General features: G+C 34.9%; 1 protein-coding gene across 1 annotated transcript; it reads left to right on the forward strand.

Moving 5' to 3' along the window:
• Nucleotides 1–224: 224 nt before the first annotated feature.
• Nucleotides 225–1586, forward strand: LOC110110752 (WUSCHEL-related homeobox 3-like). Its single transcript, XM_020842373.2, has 2 exons — nt 225–545; nt 1329–1586. Exons 1-2 carry the CDS (start codon nt 225–227, stop codon nt 1584–1586), a joined length of 579 nt encoding a protein of 192 aa, XP_020698032.1.
• The last annotated feature ends 13501 nt before the right edge of the window (nt 1587–15087 follow it).

The raw sequence follows: 15087 nt of genomic DNA on the forward strand, positions 1-15087 counted from the left end.
GAAATGAAGCAAAGAAGTAAAACACAACCACTGAACGCCCTATTTAATTCTTCTCAGAACAGCATCAGCATGACTGTACTGCCTCACCCCCACTTTGCTCTCTTCTCCTTTCTTCTCCTCCTCACATCCCTTTTGTCTCTTGTGTCGTCTCTCTTACACTTCGTCTCTACATATAAATATTGCATTACCAATATACCAAAAACCAAAACTAGAATAGAAGGAAGATGCCTCAAGTTCCATCAACAAGATGGTGTCCTACACCAGAGCAACTTATGATACTCGAAGAGATGTATAGGAGCGGAGTTAGAACTCCAAATGCTTCTCAGATTCAGCAGATCACTTCTCACTTATCTTTTTATGGAAAGATAGAGGGGAAGAATGTGTTCTATTGGTTTCAGAATCATAAGGCAAGAGATAGACAGAAGCTTAGAAGAAGGCTTAGCAGGCAACAAGTGCAAGTTGCTTCTGCTTCTCTTCCTCCTCATCCACCTCCGCAGTTCTTTCCTCATCTGTACCAGCCGCACAATCCTCAGTTTTTTCACCAGGTTTGAACTTATTACTGCTGCGTCTGTTCTGCTGTGTATTGTTTTTACTAAAACAAACGGCTACTTTTTTATTTCTTTTCTTCTTCCTTTCTCTGCATATATATAAATTCTAACTCTTGCTATGTAATTAGAGAGAGAGAAGGTTTTCAATTTTATAAGTGAAAATTGTTTTTTAATCTTTTTAATTTGGATTTGTTCTTTCGAAAAGATTTGAAGTTTTGCAGGGAAGAATTCTAGGGTTTGCGCTGTGCCTACTGCTAGCCATATTTCTAGGCATCCTTGGGTATTCCAAGGCAACTAGATGATTTATTTAAATCTGAGGCTTTGCTTAGAAATGATTTTTTAATTGTCACGAGGCTAATTAATATGTTTTTCAAACATTCGGTACATTATAATCTAAAGTTTTTTTCTAAAAAAAAATGTAATTAACACGTGCCTCTAATATAATCCTTTAAATTTACACAAATTCCCTTCCAGATAATTAACCATTATGAAGCAAGAAATGATCACTCATTTGCATAGAGAATGTTTTTCTCATGACACTTAATTATATATAGATATAACGGTTGAATAATGTGATTATTTTTATATAGTTCAATCATATAAGCTAGAAAACTTTTTATAAAGTTAGTTTCATTTGGGACAGCTTTTTGGCTGCGTTCTACGACTGTTTTCTAGCTAGTAAAAAATTGCAGAAAAACAACAAAAATAGCGATCAAAAAAGCTTTTTCAAACAATTCTCCAAGTATTTTAACATAAGAATATTATTTATGTGAGCTGTAGGGAGGAGGATTTCAGGAGCCAAGACAAGGCTTGGATTTACTCCGAAAGCTGGAGACCTGCTCCAGCCGAGAAGAGGCATCGCCGAGCGGCGCATCGCCGGCGTCGATATATGGCTGTGAATGGGCAGCCATGATCTCCGGCGAGTCATCAATGTGTTGTCACTCATTGAAGACGTTGGAGTTGTTCCCAACCAAGAGCACTGGGCTCAAGGAGGAGAGCAGCACTTCTAAGTCCTCATGCTCAGCTTCCACCAACTAAATACAAGGCCTATATATACTATATTTCCCTTATGTTGTAGTTTGCTTTTTCTTCTTCTAGTGCTTTTTCGTATTAGTTAACGTTAAGGGTAGTACTTTTGTAACTAATAAGATCGATATGTATGGTGATATGATCTACCTCTTTCACTTCTAAGTTTTCTTCTTTCTAAATTAGTAGATATTTATAGTTCATGAGGCTTAATTTCTTGTTCTCTTTTCCTGTTCTTTCTCCCAGGCATATCAATGCAAAGAGATGAACATCTCTCTCTATCGATCTATCTTTATAGCTAAAAGCTGCCAAGGGATTGTTAAAAAAATGTTAAGTAGGTTTTATTGTTGCCTAACAAGTGAAAGAGAGAAGAATAATGAAGCTACACCCTTCTTTAGTTTATTATGGGTGATGCACATCGGATAGTTACTCAGTAAGGAAAAGGCTTTGCACCTGCCGGCTGTTTATAGCTTGGTGATCAATCCTTTTATTAAATCGAAAATGTTTGTATCTCACATCATAGATTCAGACTTTGTTTCAGATAGCTTAATTTAGACAGGGGCGGAACCAACCATAATTTTTAGAGGGGACTTATAAGTAATTGTTCGCATATATATCGGGGTTCCAAGGGGGCAGCGCCCCACTGACGGGGTTCGACCTGCGTGGTCAGGTCGCGTGGTCAAGAGACAGCGCCCCCGGAACAAATTTTGATTTACTATTTCTTTTTGTATTTGTTTCATCATTCCCTAACAATAACACATATACATAATGTATTTAATTATATTATGGGCAATTGTCTAAAGTCTATAGTATTTTAACATTTTTATGGGGGTAATTACCTAAAAATTAATTCTTATAATAAAGACTAAAAATTATATAAATAATAGTATAATGAAAAAAAAAGAATTCAGGTAGGAACAAAGGGGTTCCGCCCCTAACTTTAGACTACTATTTTTTCTCAACTTTTAAGAAATTTTTTAATTAAAAAGCTGATTTACAAAGCAGTTAGAAAGGCGTCCCAAACGAAACCTAAATAGATCTGAGAAAGGGAAATGACCACTTATAGTTAATTTGAGGATGTGGCAAAGCTTTTATATTTTAAAGTTTTATTTAATGGTTTGCCAGATGAGAGTGTGAATTAAGTCTCATATTTAATAGTTGAAGAAGTGTATAATGATGTGAAAATATTAATAGTTTAATCTAATAGCGTATCAATCATAATCCTAATCTATTATCTTAATATGATTAAGTACATTTGATCTTAATTGTATCATCTCATTGTCCTGATAATTTACCCTTCATCAATGAGATATAATAGATGATGTGAGCTATTCCATGAGAGGAAAATATGTGCAATATATGAAACTATTATATTTAATCATAAATCTTATTATGAATTAAATATTGTTATAAATATAACAATAGAAATCCAATGTGATGTCTGTCAAATGCAATTATCTCAGATTCAATAACCCTCAAATATATAGACATGTATCCTTTTTTTTTATTGTGCAAAATATATTGATATAACACAAAATAAAATTAGAATAAAATATATTAAGAAATAGTATAGGTCATTGATTATGGAGGAAATTTAGTTTGATGAGCAATATTAATTTCACCTATAAACTTAGAAGTTTAAATTATGCCAAAATTCTAATGATTATGTATAACATTATGCAATCTTCTTGCAATGACAACCTACGGTCTTCCTTAATTGTTGGGAAGAGGAAGTAAAACACCAAAATGAAGCAAATAAGAAAGTAAAAGTAGAGGAAAGTAAAAGAACACCAGAATTTAATGTGAAAAAATCTGAAATCGAGAAAAAATCATGGAGATACACTACACCAAAAAATTCACTATGAAAATGAAGAGAAATAGGTACAGATCTCTCTTCTCTCTCGTTCTCTCCTTACTTCGATCTTCTCTCTTGCATCATCCTTGCACTTTAAACATAATAGAAAGCAATTAAATAACACCTAGGGACACCACCCTTCAGAAAAAAATGAGAAAGAAAAATGTCTAGTCCACCTCAAAGCATTGTGGTGCAAGATTGGAGCACTGCGACTCTCAAGCCTCTGTCATCAATTCATCAAATGATGTTGCAACACTCAAACCTGCAGCGATACGACGTCGAATCTAGGGCATTGCGGCGCTATGCTCTCTATCATTTCTTCAAACAAACACTATATATCGAAGTGCTTAGGAACACAGTATCGAGCACTCAAGTATATAATGATGAGGCATTGTACAAAAAAAAACCTCTATGCAAAGCACCGAAACCCAAGCAGGGGGTTTTAGAGCACGATAAATAGACTTGAGGTCTGATGCAACAGTACAACCTGATTGATCAACACAATCAGATTCTACACAGACTAGCAATAATCCCCTCTACTCTCTACCTAATATAAATTAGCATATCTAAAATAATGCTTGAAATTATATATAATTTCATGAAACATATGTGAATTTTCTTCACTAATATCATTTGCAATCTACAATATTTTATTTCATTCTATTTAAGAAAAACAAATACTCCATACAAATAATTTACATGAATATAGTTGCAAGAAGTATAAAACATAATAATATTAACTTCTTCTTTTTTTTCTTTGGAGTATGGGTTCTAATGCTTCAATTAATGTTTTAGACTAGAGTGGAGAATTAAAGAGAAGATATGTAGGCAAGGGTCTGGTAACGCAGTGGACAAGATGGGGGTCTTGGAAGTTGGAGCTTTTGGTTATCCTTTTCTCTTCGTTTTTATTGTAATATTTTCTCTATTACATGCTCTTTCAGTAGGTGGAGAAAGCTATGCCTGTATTTCACTTGGGAAGAAAGCCCATAGCTGAATATATAGGGACACAAAGAAAGAGAAAGCTAGAGAGATGAGAGAGAGAGAGGAAGAGAGAGAATAAATTGAGAGCTTTTGAAAATTAGGTTGAGAAAGTTATGATGTGATATTATTTTTGATGATGTTTTATGTTTATATATATTGTGGATCATTCTCCAGAAATATTTGGTTGAGGTAATTTTGTTGACTAACAAACAGAGGGTAGGTTGTTCTCTATTTTTTTTAATATAGTTTTTTTATATAATATAAAATATGTGGAAGATATATATATATATTATATTTTGATAATTTGACCAACCGAATTTAAGAAATTTTCATCCATTTATATTTAAAATTTTTTATTTATACATCTCACCAAATATGTATATGAATGACATTTTGTAGACTTTTTAAGGATACCATAAATCAAATTATTATAATTTATAATCATTTTGTCAAATAAAAAAAGTCCTGAATTATGACTTTGACTTTGTTTATGACAGCTTTTGAATTAAAATAAATTTTTTTGTCCTAAAAAATTATTTTAGAAAGCAATAAAAAAAATTGTCCCACACGAAGTCTAAGGGATCTTAGATTTGAAGCTTTCGTGTGTGTGTATATAGTTTGAAGCCTTCGTATATGTAATGTAATATGTGTGAGTTTGACTTAGGCTTCGTTTGGAACGGTTTTTTTTCCGCTTCTTAAAGCAGCTTTCTAGTATAAAAATTTTAATTTTTATACTAAAAAGCTGCTTCATTAAGCAGTAAAAAAGCCGTCTCAAACGAAGCCTTAAGCTAGCTTTATTTGAAACAGCTTTCTTAATGCTTATTAAAGCAGCTTTTTAGTACAAAATTTTAACTTTTTTGCTATAAAGGTGCTTTAAAAAATAGTAAAAAAGCTGTCCCAAATAAAACCTTAATTTGCTCAAAAGCAAAAAAACAAAAACACGAAGTAATTTTTTTGAAAGAATTACAATTAGAAAAATAAAAACTTAAGCTCAAACCATTGGTTTTGACTTGTCATTATCTGAGGGGGTTAGCTTTGACTTTTTGCAATGTACTTTTTGCATTAGTCACATCGGACGACTCCTACCGTTGATTTGGGCATTTGAGATCAGACGATGCTAATTAATTAGCATTTAAATACAGAATATTATTTAATTAAAAAAAAAAAAACAGAGAGAAAACCAAATGTATTGAACAGAACAGAAGACTGAGAAGAGTATTAATTGCGGGTCATGCATTAATGGTAATAAAAGACATTATTAATATAAATATATTCTGATTTCTGAATTCAGGATAAATAATTAAGGGTTCTGATCTTTTTGGGATAATATTATTGATGGGTCATCATAAATTTTGTTTCATCAAGCACAATTTTTTAATATAGTTGAAAACTTCAAGATTTTAATTGTAGAATCAAATTATTTTCAGTTTTTTATTTGCTTATGACAAGTCACTCAATTGCAAGATGATTAAGACACTTAAATGTTAAAAGAATGATCTACCATAAAAAAATTAATATAAATTATCAGATTGAATGTTTTGAAATTTTTATTAGATTTACTAAAATGTCACTCTCAAAAGTTATAAATAGGCACATATTTGTCATATATATATAAAAAAAAAACCTTGATTTTAATAAGAGAAAGCTTGAAGATATTAATTATAGCTTTGAAGTTTTACCAAATATTTAACATAAATGATCGTCATCAGTTAACTTGACCACTGATATTAATTAGACGATGTTAGAATGTTAACGCATAATCATTATTGCCAATTTGCCATGGTCCAACCTCATTATTCGGCTGATGACTACCATTGTACTTCATTCACTGTCGTTAGATCACCATCGTTCGATTGTTGTTGTCTGACCATTGTCATTCGCCTGTTGTCATCCTCAAACACTGTCATTTGATTATCATTATTCGTATCATAGTTCAACCACCATCACTCTGCTGCCAATGTCTAATTGAAATTAATATAAACATCGACACTGATACATTTTCAAAAAATTATCTTGATCGGGCACGAATCTCGAAGCAAAATCAAGTTGGAAACTTCCGAAATTACAATTGGGACCATCTGAACTCTGATTTCAACAAACTTATAGTTGAACTGAGCGTCCTAGAAATACAAACCCAACCACACCAAACTCGATTTAATCCTAGCCTAAATGGGTCCAAATCAAGGGTCTGAAGCACTGTTGGAAGGTTCAAACCACAATTTGGATTACCAAATGATTTCCAAACATGACATGCTTGTAGTCGAATCGAGTGGGTTGACAAGACAAAACCAACGAGGCCAAGGTCATTGAATTCCAACATCATTAAGACATTTAAATATCCATCAAACAGTTCACAATCAAGGGATTCAACATCGGCCGTCCATCCAAGCCACGCCCCATATGCCCTTGATCTTCCACCTATTTACGTGTCATGCCACTCTAGAAAATCTATAAATAGACCCCTCTTCCCTCTTGAATGAGGGGATACAAGAAAGAGAGCAAGAAAGAGATCAGAGATCACTCTTACCTCCTCGCTCCTCCTGGACCACTGCCTGAACTCCGCCGGACCACCACATGAGGCCCTCTTTTATGTCAAACCACCACTTGAGACCCTCTCCTCTATCGGACCACCACTTGAAGCCCTCACCTCTACTGGGCCACCACTCGAGGCCCCGAGCTCCGCCAAACTACCACTTGATGCCCTCATCTTCGCCGGACCATCACCTAAGGCCCTCATCTCCCCCGGACCACCACCTGAGGCCCAGACCTCTGTCGGACTACCACCTGAGGCCCGAACTCCTACCGAATCGCCACCAGAGGCCCAGACTCTGACCAGACCACCAATTGAGGTCTGGACTCCTACCAGACCACCACTTGATGCCCAAAGTTCTACCGGATCAGCGCCCTATTACAACGGCCTTTTGGACCACGATCTCTAGCCAACTATGATCCTTTCGACCTCCGTCATCTATTACGGTCCTTTTGACCTGCATCACTAGATAATGGTCTTTCTGACCCAAGTCTCCTACCTACTACGGTCTTTCTGACCTTCATCATATCAACTATGATGTTGCCGACCGAACAAACATGTTTATGTTGATTATTGTAACTCCCACCATGTAATGCAATCTTTATGATGTATATTTGTGACATCAAGTTAATGCCTTCTTTCAAGGAAGTGCCTCATTTGTAATCGACTGCAAATACTAGTGAATTCATTCAAACTAAGCTAGGCCATGTGGTTTTTTCCCCTTTTCAGGGGCTTCCACGTAAAAACTCTTGTCTTTTATGAATGTTGCACCATCTCTCTTATCTGCTTGTGTGTTGGATTTTCGTACAATGCTAAGACGCTAAACTTTATATTTCTTTACCGACGCAAATACTCCAGGAAGCAATAGACACCCTTCAGCACTTCCCCAACAATCTCAACTACAATAGGAGAATGACCATGTATTACATATATTGTAATTTCGGTGTCTCTAATTATGGGGAAGAGTGAACTTTTGTGATCTCTATCAATGTAGTTGAATATTTCATTTGGTCTTTGCCATTTGATTTTTTTTTATTATGAGATTTTTAACATAAAAATTCTTATTTTACTTGTATTTTTTTCTACTATCTTTATGCACTAAAAATCCTTTCATAAAATTAAGATATAATTTTATATCTATTTTAGCCATGCTAAAAAAAAATAGCAACTCAACAATTCAAAGTACCTTGACCACACTAGCAATCTACATGAATTGAGCATTAAAATATATTGAATTTATATTGTTTGTTTAAAATATCATGGTTAAAGATACAACTGGAGTCTAAACGAGCATAAAGAGATTAGGATTTAAATATTCATATTAACATGATTTAAGGCTTGTACCAAACTGATCAGTTGACCCATTTGATATAGAGGATGGTTGAACAAAGCATAGAAAGAGCTTTGACATAAAATGAGAAGAATCTATATAAACTAAATTTAATTTGATGATATTTTTATCAAAATTACAAGATTGTAGTGCTTTTGTTTGACAATTGACATCTTTAAGAACTTATACAAGTAAAATCTATGTAGAAAATGGGTTTGGCTAGTGATGTCGATACTCATTTATAACCATATTATCAACAATCAAAGTTGACTAATTGCATCCATTATAAATAGTGGAACACAAAATTTTATTACCATAGTTAATATTTATATTTTGCTAGAAGCTCCAAAAAACTCAAAAGTATATATACAATAGCCATCACTGGCTTGATCCTCACTCAAATTCCTCTTCGCTCGCCCTAGCCGCTCTGGCGTTGATGATATTTTTATCAAAATTACAAGATTGTAGTGCTTTTGTTTGACAATTGACATCTTTAAGAACTTATACAAGTAAAATCTATGTAGAAAATGGGTTTGGCTAGTGATGTCGATACTCATTTATAACCATATTATCAACAATCAAAGTTGACTAATTGCATCCATTATAAATAGTGGAACACAAAATTTTATTACCATAGTTAATATTTATATTTTGCTAGAAGCTCCAAAAAACTCAAAAGTATATATACAATAGCCATCACTGGCTACAAAAAAATACTATTAATAAATCAGGCTTTCACAGCACTTTTTAGGACTTAATGCAACTAGCGATTTACACACCTACTAATTTATTTAAAACGGTTCAGGAACCTCTGCAAATCCGTTGTATTTGACGTTCGCTAGAAAGACTTTAGCTGCGGTTTTATGAGTGCTATTGTAGGATGGCTTATGAAGCGCTTTTAACTTGTGTTAAAACTGTTGCTAAAGGATAGAATATATCAAAAAATATATAATGTCAGAAAAAATCAAATTTTGTGATCAAACTACATCCAATTTTTTACAACAGTAATTAACTTTAGCGGTTGTCATGCAAAATAAATTGTCATGTAAAATACAAAAGCCACAAGAACCAACATGCCAAAATCAAATATAAAAATTTGCATCAATTAGTATGTAAAAAGAGACTATCAATATTTACTTCTTCCTATTCTCAAATCATTTGCCAGGCTACAACGCCATCATTTATATACCTTCCCCTAAAGGGAATTAGGGATTAACACTAATCTTTGCATGATTTCTAACACTACACAATAACTCATCACATTGGATATATATAGAACATTTAGATTTAGAGAAATCAAGAACCTCAAAACATAAAATTCTATTGTTAATATCATCAACTGTCATGTAAACTCAAATGAAAACCAATTATGAAACTCCACAGAAAACTCAAAAAAATTGATCCAACTAAATCGCGTACAGCCATAGCAAATGAGTCCATGGGTCTAGCTTAATAGATTCAAACTTACTCAGTCTAATAATGCTTAAAAAAGGATGGCTGAGTTAGTTTAAATCATTCCACCATAGCTCACTCAAAATTTACTCAGCCATCCTTTTTTACAAAGAAAATAGCTAAGTCATTGAACTGTTGAGTAAGAAAACATCCTAATAAATGGAACAATTATTACGTCCTCTGACCGGACGTAGATCTACGTCCGGTCAGAGGCTTGTTACTCAATTTTTGCTCGGTATTGATAGGCATTGTTTGATAATATGGAGGAATACCGCTCTGGAAGACCAATACCGAGTTATACCAAAAAATACCGAGTTTTTCTCGGTATTTTTTTTGGTATAACTCGGTATTGCTCGGTATTTCGTCTTCACCTAATGATATTTCTCGTTATTATTGATATTGCTCGGTATTTCTCATTTTGTGCATGCAATCTTAGTGCCGACTGGACATAGCTCTACGTACGTTCACCGGACCAAATAAAAGTTCTAATCAATGAGACTTCAAAGCCGAATCATGGAGCACAAACATAATATGATCACAACATGATGGCATGAAATAATAACAAAAAGCAGGATATGAATAATATGATAGGCCATTTACGTATTTTTATTCTTAATAAATTATTAATATGATATACATAATTTCTAGTATATTCACTAATGATATCACACGATGAAATATACTATCATAAAAGAAATTTTATAATCATAAAAAAAAAAAAACAAAAATAAGGTATGATTTCATGAGCATTATTAATTAGAGTTAACATACTTAATGCTAAGGTTCAGTTAGCACTAGCTTGTGCCTTCTTCAATGGCAAATTTACTTTCATTCTAGAAAAAAAAATACAATTTTCAAAGATTACTTATCAAGAGAGATTGGCAACTTCAAGTACTCATACATCATCCATTGTAATTAATCTATTTCCACAAATATCCCACAATTTAGGCTTCGTTTGGGACAGTTTTCTTACAGCGCGTTTCTTAAATCAACTTTCTAGTAAAAAAACTAATTTTGTACTAAAAAGCTGATTTAAGAAGCAGTAGTAATTCAGCCTCAAACAAATCCTTAATTTTCCCTTGACTATGTTATGGGCTCCTACATAAAAGATCAAAAATAGCATGCAAAAATACTAAATTTTCACTACATTGAGCAGTGATATTGCTCCTCTTACGTAATTGATTAAAGAATATATACTTCGATATTTTGCACAGTAATTAAGAACTTGAACATGATTGTAGCAATAATTTAATGCTAAGATTTACAGCCACAAATTCAGAAATTAGATTATAGTAACAGAAGGAGCTTTTAGCACCAGTTGAGAAAGGAAAAAAAAATTCTTATTATTTTCTACAGCAATATTTTAGCATATATTTTTTAAAATAATAAAAATAGAGAGAAAAAACTGTGCCAAATAAAATCTTAGCCTATTTTGATTATAATTAATGTCTTGAATGAAACTATCTGGCCTCATCTTTCACAAATGCTGCAAAAATCAATGAAATCATGCATGATAATATTCAATTATCACTATCATATCTCGCTCTCTCTCTCCTCTAAAAATCCATGTTGGGAATTGGAAGATATGATAAGCACTAGCTAATTAATAGTCACTGCAAAACAGTTTCGAAGAGGGCTTAAATATTCAATATAAAATGTTTCAGGACCTGGAGGCTGGAGCTACATGTGGCTGTCACCTGGAGCTATGTGAGAGAGCCTATATAAATGTGTTTTATTTTATTTTAAAAGTAATTAAATTTAAGTCTCCATCATATTAATTGCTTATTTCTGACATTGCATAAACAAAAAAATAAAATAAATAATGGGGCCATAATATTTCCTTGTTTATTTCACATGAATTCTATCTCAGTAAGTTTATTTTCACTAAATTAATTTCAAATATATCAAAAATATTTAAATTCATTTTCTTTCCTATCACCAATGGCATCATTGTTAGTCACCATTGATCTTCCTCGCTCCATGCCGCTAACTGTCGATTATCGTTATTGTTCCTCATTGCCATCTACTACTATCTTCAACACCCTTTCTCTAACAACATTGTCATCAGCCATCATCATCCGCTATCTGTCGGCACATGCCATTAGTCACGGCTAGCTACTACCTCTGGTCATTCAACCCGCTTTTGTTACCAGTGAATTTTATACTATATTAATTTTATTTCAAGTCAAACATTAAATAATATCCGCATGTATTTGTAGTGTACTCAATTGGATAAATTAAAAATATTTTCAATGGCCTATAATTAATTCACACTTCATTTCTTTTTTTTCTTTTGTAAGAGTTGTTAATATATGAAATAGATATTAAATGATTGATGTATTATTACTAGTGCCCGAAGGTCCTTTTGGAGTTTGCTTGGGGAAAGAAACAAAGGACACAATTTGATGTTATAGCATTTAACTATTTTCATCAATTGAGATTCTCTACGTCATCTGACCGAACGTAGAGTTACGTTCAGCCGCCAATAACATGTCACCACGTGCTCTTACTTTTTACCGTGCGGCCCGACGACTTGACCCGGACCGGAACCCGGGAATGCTTTGTTCACGTATTGCGAGGTATTACTCAGTATTTTGCTCGGTATTGCTAGGTATTGCTTGACAATAACGAGAAATACCGCTCTGTGAAGACAAATACCGAGTTGTACCGAGTTTTTCTAGAAAATCTCAATATTTTATAGAAATACCGAGTTGTACCGAGTTTTTCTAGAAAAATTGGGTACAACTCGGTATTACTCGGTATTTGCTCGGTATTGCTCGATATTGGTTATTGCCGAGCAAAATCGACCAATACCTAGCAATATCGAGCAATACCGAGCAATACCTAGCAAAATCGAGAAATACCGAGCCATCCTGGGTCTGTTCCGGGTCTGGTTGTCGGGCCGCGCGGTAAATAGTGAGAACGCGTGGCGTGATTCTATTGGTGGCCGAACATAAAGCTACGTCCTGTGATCGGACCAAAAAAAAGTTCCTTATTTTGATTGCATCTCATGAGTTATATGGGTCTTATCATTCATTTGAAGATACCAAATAGTATATTTTTGTAAAAAAAATTATTTAATTTCTATTCGTAATTTAATTTAGAAGCTATTATAAGAGGATAACAAGGTAGATGTGCTCAAAGCATTTGTAACTTACGCTTCTTATGGGACAATTTTTTTATTTTTTGCTTTTTAAACAACATTCAACATTTATATTTGATTTTGTTTGAGACAACTTTCTTATTGTTTTCTAAAATAATTTGGTAGCATAAAAATTATTGAAATTAACAAAAATAATGACTAAAAGCTGCCCCAAATGAAGCATTTGTCTATTGCTTTTTTTCTACTTTCAAGAAATTTATGTGCTATGAAGTTATTTTTTTACAACTTTCAAAAAAGTTATTTTCATTTTTCTCAAAAACATATGTATAATCGTCCCAAATAGGAACTTTTATTTGGTGTGGTAAAAGGACGTAGAGCTACGTTCGGTCGACACTAAATCGCGCCACGTAGCAGGCACAAAATCACGTACGTATTTGTCAATTTTGCTCGGCAATAACGAGAAATACCATTATGTGAAGACAAATACCGAGCAATACCGAGCAACACCGAGTAATACCGAGCAACACCGAGTAATACCGAGCAACACCGAGCAATACCGAGTTTTTTCTAGAAAAACTCGGTATTGCTCGGTATTATTCGGTATTGGTCTTCACAGAGCGGTATTTCTAGTTATTGCCAAGCAATACCTAGCAATACCGAGCAAATACCGAGTAACTCAGTGGTGATCGAACATAGAGCTACGTCCGGTCACTGGACCTAATAATTATTCCCCAAACAGACACTTAGAGATGAGCTTACTGTGTTCAATCCAATGTGTTCCGAGATGAAAACTAGAGTTTCAAAGTCCATTTAGTGTAGTATATGGGATTATACATTATTCAGTGTAAAGTGACTTCCAAGACTTTCGAAAAATCTAATAGCGTAAAATCAATGTAATATTCAAATTTGAAAGATGATGTTATGTATAGAGGATGAATCTAGTATATGCTACATATATTAATAAAAGGCACATTAAAAATAGATAAGTGGGTGCCAAATAAGTGCGCAATATGACACTTTAAACTTCTTTTGGAATTCATTAATGTAAATATTCACAATAGTGCCAAATAAATATACACTATGGATATAGATATAAAAATTAAAATCATAAATATAATTGTTGCGTCCCGAAAAATTCGCGGCGTTAGAGAGTGATAAAGTTTAAAGTCTTAGCTTTGTACGAAGATCCAGCACACAAACAGATGAAAGGAGAGGGTATAACATTTATAAGAGACACAAGAGTTTTTACGTGGAAACCCCTGAAAAGGGGAAAAAACCACGGGGTCTGGCCCAGCCTAAATGAGTCCATTATTGTCAAAATAACCATAGTCGGCGAGTGACGGTGGTTGAAAGGACCGTAGTCGGCAGATGATAGAGGTCGAAAAGATCGTTGTATGATGACAAAGGTTGGAAGGACAATAATTGGCAATGGTCGTTGGAAGGATCGTAGTCGACGAGCGACGGAGATCGAAATAATCATAGTCAGCGGGAGACGGTGGTCGGAAGGACCGTAGCCTGCAGACGATAGAGGTCAAAAAGACCGTTGTATGACGATAAAGATTGGAAGGACAATAATTAGCAATGGTCGTTGGAAGGACCGTAGTCGGCAGGTAATTGGGGTCGGGAGGACCATATTTAGCGATGGTAATCGGAAGGGCAGTAGTCAGTGGGCGATGAAGGTCGGGAGGACCATAATGGGAGGACGACGGAGGTCAGAAAGATTGTAGTTGAATGCGACGAAGGTCGAGATGACCGTAGTCATATGACAGTGTTTAGGAGGACTGGCGGAAGTCTGGCGGTGGTCTGCGGAAGGGCGAAAGTCTGGCAGATGAGCGAAAGTCCGGTAGAGGTCGGCGGACAATCAGAAGTCCGACAGAGGTCAGCGAATTGGTGGAAGTCCGTTGTCAGTCAACGGACTAGCAGAAGTTTGTTGGAGGTCAGCGAACTGGTGGAAGTCCGATGGTGGTCGACAGACTGGTAAAAGTCCATCAGAGGTTGGGAAGAACTCCGACGATAGTCAGCAGGAACTACGACGATGGTCGGCAGGAACTCCGACGGTTGTTGGCAAGAACTCTGGCAGTGGTCGACAGGAAATCCGGCGGTTGTCGGCAGGAAATACGGCGGTGGTCGACAGGAACTCCGGCGGTCGTCGGCAGGAACTCCGGCGGTCGTCGGCAGGAACTCCGATGGTGGTCGGCAAGAACTCCGGCGATGGTCGACAAGAGAGCTCCGGCGGTGGTCGGCAGGCTCCGGCGGGCGTCG

The sequence above is a fragment of the Dendrobium catenatum genome, unplaced genomic scaffold (assembly GCF_001605985.2).
Source record: "Dendrobium catenatum unplaced genomic scaffold, ASM160598v2 fragScaff_scaffold_334, whole genome shotgun sequence".
NCBI lineage: Eukaryota > Viridiplantae > Streptophyta > Magnoliopsida > Asparagales > Orchidaceae > Dendrobium > Dendrobium catenatum.

Bases quoted from the DNA above. Each gene is read 5' to 3' on its own strand.
- LOC110110752 (XM_020842373.2), top strand. From the start codon at position 225: ATGCCTCAAGTTCCATCAACAAGATGGTGTCCTACACCAGAGCAACTT. The intron at 546-1,328 runs GTTTGAACTTAT...TGTGAGCTGTAG, and splicing joins ATCCTCAGTTTTTTCACCAG to GGAGGAGGATTTCAGGAGCC.